This window comes from Ochlerotatus camptorhynchus, unplaced genomic scaffold, assembly GCF_037179485.1.
Source record: "Ochlerotatus camptorhynchus isolate MF236.1 unplaced genomic scaffold, CSIRO-AGI_Acam_v1.1 ptg000328l, whole genome shotgun sequence".
In the NCBI taxonomy this organism is placed as follows: Eukaryota; Metazoa; Arthropoda; class Insecta; order Diptera; family Culicidae; genus Ochlerotatus; species Ochlerotatus camptorhynchus.
The window spans coordinates 1,672,812-1,683,505 of NW_027040816.1; the positions used below are offsets into that span (position 1 = coordinate 1,672,812).

At 45.6% G+C, this 10,694-nt stretch overlaps 1 protein-coding gene across 2 annotated transcripts; it reads left to right on the forward strand.

The window, feature by feature from the left end:
- Positions 1 to 474: 474 nt before the first annotated feature.
- On the forward strand, positions 475 to 10,692 carry Zip48C (Zinc/iron regulated transporter-related protein 48C). 2 transcript variants are annotated; one of them, XM_065230165.1, is made up of 4 exons: positions 475 to 666; positions 1,796 to 1,866; positions 9,132 to 10,202; positions 10,268 to 10,692. In XM_065230165.1, exons 3-4 carry the CDS (start codon positions 9,214 to 9,216, stop codon positions 10,344 to 10,346), a joined length of 1,068 nt encoding a protein of 355 aa, XP_065086237.1. In that variant the 5' UTR covers positions 475 to 666; positions 1,796 to 1,866; positions 9,132 to 9,213; the 3' UTR covers positions 10,347 to 10,692. The 2 variants fall into 2 exon arrangements, with proteins under 2 accessions (XP_065086237.1, XP_065086238.1); XM_065230166.1 differs by lacking the exon at positions 475 to 666 and adding an exon at positions 1,635 to 1,719.
- Positions 10,693 to 10,694: the final 2 nt, after the last annotated feature.

Consider the following 10,694-nt stretch of genomic DNA (forward strand, 5'->3'; position numbering starts at 1 on the left):
TTGGACGTCGATTTCGGGATGGGAATCTGCAATCATACAAAAGATAACTTAAATAATATCGGTGCATCAAAAAACGTATTTTCATTATCTTTCAATGACATTTCAATGAAAATACATGTATCATCCATAATAATGATCGTATCTCACTCTTCTGAACTTTTGTTTTTCAATAATTTATCATTCAAACTCTGGAATTTGAACCGGCTGTCATACATTTATGACCATCGAATAGTACTATTGCCCGCCACTAGTGACGCATAAATTTCACTTGGATTCTACTATAAGTTGATCTTAATCTCGTACAAGTTAATCAAACAGCATGTATATGCCTCGTTCATGCCACTCGCGCACTTGTCTTCCTAGCAAATGTCAGTTGCCTACACATTCATCCCGTTCGATATTCAATACCACAGCAATATCGCTTTTTTATTTACTGGTGAATGTGTGCCCGACTTAGAAGTGTTTCTGCAGCACACATCTTCCTTGGGTTGGTTTGTCTTCTGCAGTCGCACATCACTGGCACTGGAGGAAAGAAACAGCCGATCCCACGGAGGAAAATGTTTGTGTAAAAAAAGAAAAGAAAAGAAACAGTGGAAAAAACAATGGATACTTTCCCGGTCGCGTAGTTCTACAATCCATTGACTGAATTATTGCCGAAAACGTAAGGTAAGTTTACGCCAGTTCGGCCTTTTCCCGTATCGATTCGGCGATGTGATGGCAGCATATTAAATCACACATAGCTCCAACTAGCGCCGCTGACGACGTCGACGGCTCGTTTTGATTGACCACGTAATACAAACAATTATCATTTCCATCTCCAGCCACTTGGCGATCCTTTTGCGAGCTTTCCGTCGTCGTCTGATAGTGGCATTAGCTGAACGGGAGCATCTTCGATTTAAAATTACAGCACTTTTGGTCTATCTGGTTTCAAAATCAAAACAAGGTGTTTCCTGCGAGGTGAATGTCTTCTCAGATGTAACTCTGAAACTAATCTGATCATCCAAGTAGGCATTCGTTGCTCATTTCGAGACGGTTGTCATGTTACAGCTCGAAAATTGATTTACGGTGCTGCTGCTGCTTTGAATGAGTGAGGTTGTTTAGTGCGAGAGATAAGACTGGAGACGCGGCCTACTGCTGCAAGTTGTAGGAGTTTTATCAATTGCACGCCGCAGATCACGTATGCCTTGTCAAATGTAATTCACTTGAATTTGTGCTACACCGAGGGGATTTGTGATTGCGTTGTGAAGCTGCTACTGCTGTCCGAATTTGTCTTCTCAAATCACGCTGATTAAGCTGAACGCACAGACGGTAACCTTGAGCGAATCAACGTGAAAGTCTGGGGGTTTAATTGATAGATTTATAACCAGTACAGCAGCAGCAGCAGCACCAAGCGGATCATGAACTAGTTTTGTGTTGGAGGTCAATTTTGACAGGAACGTTCATCGATCAGCCCCTCGGCTGAGCAAAACGATCCGAAGTACTGCCCCACTAAGGATCACTTTTACAATGTTTGCTTTCACTGGTGAACCATAAACAAGATCTTTGCGTTTTAGAACGAAATAGAGGTGTGGGACGACTATTTAAGATAGATAGACGTTCCGTTTAAAGGAATTGCTATCAGTTGGTACGTTTTAGTTCTGCACTCTACCAGGCTATACATTTCAACCATTCTAAGCTAGTTGGCTGCTGTAATCTGATGAGTTACTACACATCATTTGGGTACGATCTATTTAGGACTTCCGAATAATCTATTTGTATATGGAAAGAATTTTAATCATTTCTATTTCAATTTTAGGACCACTACGAAACGATTGGCTACGATTCAGACGATTTCCAATATCAGCTCTCTGAGACCGGTTATATGACGTGAGTAGTTTAAAACCCACATGATTAGTTTAGAGCAGCGTTTCTCGATCCGGGTGGGTCTCGGGATGACCTCTGGTGGGTCGCGGGAATGCACCCAACTTGGTCATATTTGTAATATTTCGTGCGAAATTCATCTGAATTAGGTTGTTAAGGTGTATTGAGGTAATTGCATATTCGTAATCTGCATTACAAAAGGAACTTTTTTTTAAATAAGTGTGATTAGATTAGCGAAAATCACCACCTTAGCGCCCCTCGGGGGTACTTTCTTCGGGAGCAAGCTGTCATTTTGCTAGGCTTATGTCAAACAGTGAAGTGATTATTTTGTTTTAAATCTTGGCTTTAAAATCAAAATAGATGCAAATGGGATCGAAAAAAATATCCTTTTGCTCAGAAAACGAAGCCTTTGCAGATGATGTATAATAAGCTATATAATTTTCAAAATTAAAGAGCTCAATTTAATACTATTTGTGGATAATCCAAATTGAATAACAATTGGCTTGAATTGCAAATTTTTCAACCAAATTTATTGGATATTTTTTTGTATATATTTTGGTGTTAAGAAATCGTTCAAAAATTAGAATGCCATTTTGTTTGGCGTTTCAAAGGTTGTTTTGGTTTTTGTTTATCTGTTCTATCAATAATTTCAAAGCTATTCAGGTGCCATAATTTCACGGAAAATTCTTCATTAAAGTTAATTTGGATGTTCTAGGCCAGTTTTGACATTGTTGGGAATTTTTGGGGCAATTTTAATATTTCAGTTGTCCTAAAAAATACAATAAGAGTGGTCTGGCAGATTTAGCGATAAAGCCATATTGGTATTTCTAAAGCTATTCTAGGCTATTTAAGTGTTTTGAACCAATTGGGCATTGGAGGCTAGTTTAATTATTGTGAGGGCATTTTTGGTATTTTGACGTTTATAAGGCTACTAGCTAAGTGTGCTCGGCCTTGTTCGGGACTCAATATTAGCATGAGTTTATGCGCCAATTAAAAAGAAGAGTGCTATATTGTACGTAGCCACCCCCTATGATCTCCGCATGCCAAATTTGGTTCCATTTGCTTCGTTAGTTCTCGAGTTATGCAGAAATTTCTGTTTCATTTGAATGAGAGCCCCCCCTTATAGAGATGGGAGGGGTCTCGGACCATCAAAAGAACCTTTCCCTGCATCAAAAACCCCTGCATACAAATTTTCACGCCTATCGGTTCAGTAGTTTCGAGTCTATAAGGGTCAGACAGACAAACAGACAGACTGACAGACAGGACAGACAGACAGACAGACAGACAGGACAGACAGGACAGACAGGGCAGACAGGACAGACAGACAGACAGGACAGACAGACAGACAGGACAGACAGACAGACAGACAGACAGGACAGACAGACAGGACAGACAGGACAGACAGACAGACAGGACAGACAGACAGACAGGATAGACAGACAGGATAGACAGACAGACAGGACAGGACAGACAAACAGACAGGACAGGACAGACAAACAGACAGGACAGACAGACAGGCAGACAGGACAGACAGACAGACAGGACAGACATACATGACAGACATACATGACAGACAGACAGACAGGACAGACAGGACAGACAGACAGACAGGATAGACAGACAGGATAGACAGACAGGATAGACAGACAGGATAGACAGACAGGATAGACAGACAGGATAGACAGACAGACAGACAGGACAGACAGACAGACAGGACAGGACAGACAGACAGACAGGACAGACAGACAGGACAGACAGACAGACAGAACAGGGCAGACAGGACAGACAGGACAGACAGGACAGACAGACAGATAGATAGAACAGACAGACAGACAGGACAGACAGACAGACAGGACAGAATTTCAGAATTTCAGAATTTAGAATTTATTTACTTCGTCAACCAACGTAAACTAGTACAACTAATACAGTTTTGTTTTCTTAAATATATATTTATATAAAAAAAAGTAGTGTCAGATAGACAGACAGGACAGACAGACAAGACAGACAGACAGACAGACAGGACAGACAGACAGGACAGACAGACAGACAGGACAGACAGACAGGACAGACAGACAGGACAGACAGACAGACAGACAGACAGACAGACAGGACAAACAGATAGATAGGACAGACAGACAGGACAGACAGACTGACAGGACAGACAGACAGATAGATAGAACAGACAGACAGACAGGACAGACAGACAGACTGACAGGACAGACAGACAGACAGACAGGACAGACAGACAGACAGGACAGACAGACAGACAGGACAGACAGGACAGACAGACAGACAGGACAGACAGGACAGACAGGACAGACAGACAGACAGGACAGGACAGACAGACAGGACAGACAGACAGATTGACAGGACAGACAGACAGACAGACAGGACAGACAGACAGACAGACAGACAGACAGACAGGACAGACAGACAGACAGGACAGACAGACAGGACAGACAGACAGGACAGACAGACAGACAAGACAGACAGACAGACAGGACAGACAGACAGACAGACAGGCAGACAGGGCAGACAGGACATACAGACAGACAGGACAGACAGACAGACAGACAGGACAGACAGGACAGACAGGACAGACAGACAGGACAGACAGACAGGACAGACAGACAGGACAGACAGACAGGACAGACAGACAGGACAGACAGACAGGACAGACAGACAGGACAGACAGACAGGACAGACAGACAGGACAGACAGACAGGACAGACAGACAGGACAGACAGACAGGACAGACAGACAGGACAGACAGACAGGACAGACAGACAGGACAGACAGACAGGACAGACAGACAGGACAGACAGACAGGACAGACAGACAGGACAGACAGACAGGACAGACAGACAGGACAGACAGACAGGACAGACAGACAGGACAGACAGACAGGACAGACAGACAGGACAGACAGACAGGACAGACAGACAGGACAGACAGACAGGACAGACAGACAGGACAGACAGACAGGACAGACAGACAGGACAGACAGACAGGACAGACAGACAGGACAGACAGACAGGACAGACAGACAGGACAGACAGACAGGACAGACAGACAGGACAGACAGACAGGACAGACAGACAGGACAGACAGACAGGACAGACAGACAGGACAGACAGACAGGACAGACAGACAGGACAGACAGACAGGACAGACAGACAGGACAGACAGACAGGACAGACAGACAGGACAGACAGACAGGACAGACAGACAGGACAGACAGACAGGACAGACAGACAGGACAGACAGACAGGACAGACAGACAGGACAGACAGACAGGACAGACAGACAGGACAGACAGACAGGACAGACAGACAGGACAGACAGACAGGACAGACAGACAGGACAGACAGACAGGACAGACAGGACAGACAGGACAGACAGGACAGACAGACAGATAGATAGAACAGACAGACAGACAGGACAGACAGACAGACAGGACAGAATTTCAGAATTTCAGAATTTAGAATTTATTTACTTCGTCAACCAACGTAGACTAGTACAACTAATACAGTTTTGTTTTCTTAAATATATATTTATATAAAAAAAAGTAGTGTCAGATAGACAGACAGGACAGACAGACAAGACAGACAGACAAGACAGACAGACAGACAGACAGGACAGACAGACAGGACAGACAGACAGACAGGACAGACAGACAGGACAGACAGACAGGACAGACAGACTGACAGACAGACAGACAGGACAGACAGATAGATAGGACAGACAGACAGGACAGACAGACTGACAGGACAGACAGACAGATAGATAGAACAGACAGACAGACAGGACAGACAGACAGACTGACAGGACAGACAGACAGACAGACAGGACAGACAGACAGACAGGATAGACAGACAGGCAGGACAGACAGACAGACAGGACAGACAGACAGACAGGACAGACAGGACAGACAGGACAGACAGACAGACAGGACAGACAGGACAGACAGACAGACAGGACAGACAGACAGGACAGACAGACAGACAGACAGACAGGACAGACAGATAGATAGGACAGACAGACAGGACAGACAGACTGACAGGACAGACAGACAGATAGATAGAACAGACAGACAGACAGGACAGACAGACAGACTGACAGGACAGACAGACAGACAGACAGGACAGACAGACAGACAGACAGACAGGACAGACAGACAGACAGGACAGACAGACAGGACAGACAGACAGACAAGACAGACAGACAGACAGGACAGACAGACAGACAGACAGACAGACAGGCAGACAGGGCAGACAGGACATACAGACAGACAGGACAGACAGACAGACAGACAGGACAGACAGGACAGACAGGACAGACAGACAGGACAGACAGACAGGACAGACAGACAGGACAGACAGACAGGACAGACAGACAGGACAGACAGACAGGACAGACAGACAGGACAGACAGACAGGACAGACAGACAGGACAGACAGACAGGACAGACAGACAGGACAGACAGACAGGACAGACAGACAGGACAGACAGACAGGACAGACAGACAGGACAGACAGACAGGACAGACAGACAGGACAGACAGACAGGACAGACAGACAGGACAGACAGACAGGACAGACAGACAGGACAGACAGACAGGACAGACAGACAGAAAGGACAGACAGGACAGACAGACAGGACAGACAGACAGGACAGACAGACAGGACAGACAGACAGGACAGACAGACAGGACAGACAGACAGGACAGACAGACAGGACAGACAGACAGGACAGACAGACAGGACAGACAGACAGGACAGGCAGACAGGACAGGCAGACAGGACAGACAGACAGGACAGACAGACAGGACAGACAGACAGGACAGACAGACAGGACAGACAGACAGGACAGACAGACAGGACAGACAGACAGGACAGACAGACAGGACAGACAGACAGGACAGACAGACAGGACAGACAGACAGGACAGACAGACAGGACAGACAGACAGGACAGACAGACAGGACAGACAGACAGGACAGACAGACAGGACAGACAGACAGGACAGACAGACAGGACAGACAGACAGGACAGACAGACAGGACAGACAGACAGGACAGACAGACAGGACAGACAGACAGGACAGACAGACAGGACAGACAGACAGGACAGACAGACAGGACAGACAGACAGGACAGACAGACAGGACAGACAGACAGGACAGACAGACAGGACAGACAGACAGGACAGACAGACAGGACAGACAGACAGGACAGACAGACAGGACAGACAGACAGGACAGACAGACAGGACAGACAGACAGGACAGACAGACAGGACAGACAGACAGGACAGACAGACAGGACAGACAGACAGGACAGACAGACAGGACAGACAGACAGAACAGACAGGACAGACAGGACAGACAGATAGACAGGACAGACAGACAGACAGACAGACAGACAGGACAGACAGACAGACAGGACAGACAGACAGACAGACAGAACAGACAGAACAGACAGGACAGACAGGACAGACAGACAGACAGACAGACAGGACAGACAGACAGACATACAGACAGACAGGACAGACAGACAGACAGACAGACAGACAGGACAGACAGACAGACAGACATTGTGGGTGTAAAGATTTTATTTACTTAAGCAACTTTGCTTATCAACGTGTTTTTATGTACGTAGTATGAAAATTTTACAGAAGTTGAAAATGAGCGAAGGGCCATTAATGCGACAGTCCCGTACGATGTACGCGGAGATTTGAAGTATGCCTTCAAATCTACTGGCAAAAAAGTGTGCGCCCGGCTTTGCTCATATACTGTCTGCGGCTGTGAAATAGTTCTAGCGACGTTTCATCACTACCTAAAGCCGTACGTTGCCTATAGAATTTCTTCTTTACCCAACTATTGTGTTGCTCCTCTCGTCATGACCAACTTGGTCGTCTCAGGTTAGTCAAAGAAGTGAGCGTTTAACTTTGTACTGTCATTTTAATGGCCCTTTGCTCATTTTCAAGTTCTATTCAATTTTCATATTGCCGTTCTCTAACGGAACTATCAATGCTGATGATGGCACAGCACGCAACAACCCCCCATGATATTCCTGAAGATTCTGCAATGTCGGTAAACATTTCGGACCATTCCTGAAATTCTCGGAATATTCCATAATTCCTCGGAACTCCTTGAAATTTTCTGAAATTTTCCTGAAGTTCATGGGGCTGCCCTAACTCTGATCATCCTTGAAGTACTCGAAACATCCCTGACTATTAATGAAACTACCTAAAAATCTAAGATCTCCCTTGAAATTCTTTGGACATCGTATCGAAGATTTCAAAACTTCTAGAAAAGTTGCGTAATTTACTTGAAATTAATGGAACCGTCCCTGATGTTCTCTGATATTTGCTGAAGACTTCGCATAATATTTTTAAGTTCTTGAATCTGCCATTAAAAAACGGAACTTCTCCCAAACCACAGACAAACAGACGTAACTCTTTGAAAAAGTTTTTCTTGAAAACATAGTATCTCAAAACATAGGACCTCACTAACGACATCTCTTGGGCTTCTCGCGGAAATCAAGCTTGCTCGCTAACTCGCAAACAATATTGCATAAAAGTTCTATAGAATGTATAGAAACGTCAAAGTGATCCGATGCCAGCGCTGCGACGAGTAGTTCGTGGAACTGATAATATTCAAATCAACCGTTAAATGCGTGAACGAAGATACACAATGAAGTGTTAAGCTTGTTTGTCTGTGTCCAAACTGTTCTCATATTTTCCTCATGTTAATGTAACTTTCCTAGCGTTTCCAAAATTTTCATGAACCTGTAGAAATTTTGCTGAAGTTTTCCGATTTAACAGCCCTAAGGTTTTCCGATCTGTCCTGATGTTCTCGGAGCTTCCGTGAAATTCTCGCAAAAGGCCGGAAGTTATTGGTTCTTCTTCTTCTAGGCGTTTATTCGCTCAAATTTTAGGCGGCTAATCAGGACCCTAATTTTAACCGTTTGAACACTGTGGAGCGAAAATTTCAAATTTTGCATTAGGCTAACAACAGACCTCCTCCAAAATAAGGGGAACGACTCTACTTTCGCTTATTCACATTCCTGAAAGAAATCGAAGTAACCTATTTAAATTGTAGTGTGGAGCTGCTTGGCATATTTTCCATTAGATGCACATGATTTCTCAGCACCTACCGTGTGTATCCTTCTCAATAATTTATATTAAATATCTCCACATAAGCCCTCACCTGATAGGTATGGTAACCATTTTACGCTTGTTTATCAACTTGATTATTCCTTTGTTCCAGATTTGCTTCTCTCGTCCCCCACTTGGACCACCACCGTTCGAACTAGACGCAGCGAACCCCCGTCGACGCAGCCACCGCCACCATGATCCAGGGTTACGGGCCAGTGACGCAAGCCCTCCTAGGTACCCTGCTGACATGGGGCCTTACCGCACTCGGTGCCGCATTGGTCATCTTTCTCCGCGGCAATCAACGCAAATCGCTGGACATTTCGCTCGGATTCGCCGCCGGTGTCATGATTGCGGCCAGTTTCTGGTCCCTGTTGGCACCGGCCATCGAGCTGGCCGAGAATTCCAAAACGTACGGCAGCAAGGGCGAGTTTGCCTTCATTCCGGTGGCAGTTGGATTTCTGCTCGGTGCGATATTCGTCTACGGGACGGATAAGGTCATTTCGTTCCTGGGGATCAACAGCCCGACGATGATGATTGCTTTGACGCATACCAACAAGGATAAGGCCGATATTGCGATTGATGATCAGGTTTCCTCGGTGGAACATGGACGGAGTTCTTACGCAGGGGTGTCGCCGAACCCTCAGGACAATTCCCTGGCCATCGGAATGGACAGCTTTGCGGATTGCCTGAATGCCCAGCACGGGAACGTTTCCCGCAAGCGTAGGAAGGGCAGCGGATCGGTTAAGGAACAGTCCCTGTATACAAACACCAGTCAGAGTCAGATTGATGCACAACTGTCGCAATGGAAGCGAATCATGCTGCTCGTGGTGGCCATCACGGTACACAACATCCCGGAAGGGTTGGCCGTTGGCGTGAGCTTCGGTGCTATCGGAACAACGGAATCGGCGACCTTCGAAGCGGCTCGAAATCTGGCTATCGGAATCGGTATTCAGAACTTCCCCGAAGGTTTGGCAGTGAGTCTACCGCTGCATGCTGCTGGTTTCAGCGTCTGGAAGAGCTTCTGGTACGGTCAACTGTCCGGAATGGTAGAACCAATTTTCGGAATTCTCGGTGCTGTGGCCGTGAGTGTGGCGACCATTATTCTGCCGTATGCCCTGTCCTTTGCCGCCGGGGCCATGATCTACATCGTGGCGGATGATATTCTGCCGGAAGCGCATGCTAGGTACGTAGACTTTTTAGACTCATTTTCGGGTAGCTTTTAAACCAATTTGTGCATTTTCTTCACAGTGGAAACGGACTGATTGCAACGTGGGGAACGATAGTCGGGTTCGTGGTCATGATGTGCCTCGACGTTGGCCTGGCGTAATCATCTCTTCCCACGACCACCACAACTAAATAGAGAACTACTTTGATACCGTAACATACCGATGTGATCGAACTGTTGGAGTGTACTTTAATTGACTAAGTATTAATTGTATTCGTTTAGTGAAGTAATGGACACCATTGGAAGTGCAGAGAATCGATTTCTACGACGAATAAGATTGAGCTTGAAAGTACCCCATCTTGGGTACTGCTTTGAGTGGATTGTGTATCATATAGGGCGTAGAATCAGATGATCAATCAATTTTTCCACAAATTTTATTTTATCTCTAGGATAACATTGTACAAATCAAATAAATACACATTTACGACCGAGTAGATGAGCTTTCAAATT

Bases quoted from the DNA above. Each gene is read 5' to 3' on its own strand.
- Zip48C (XM_065230165.1), top strand. From the start codon at position 9,214: ATGATCCAGGGTTACGGGCCAGTGACGCAAGCCCTCCTAGGTACCCTG. The intron at 10,203-10,267 runs GTACGTAGACTT...TTTTCTTCACAG, and splicing joins CTGCCGGAAGCGCATGCTAG to TGGAAACGGACTGATTGCAA.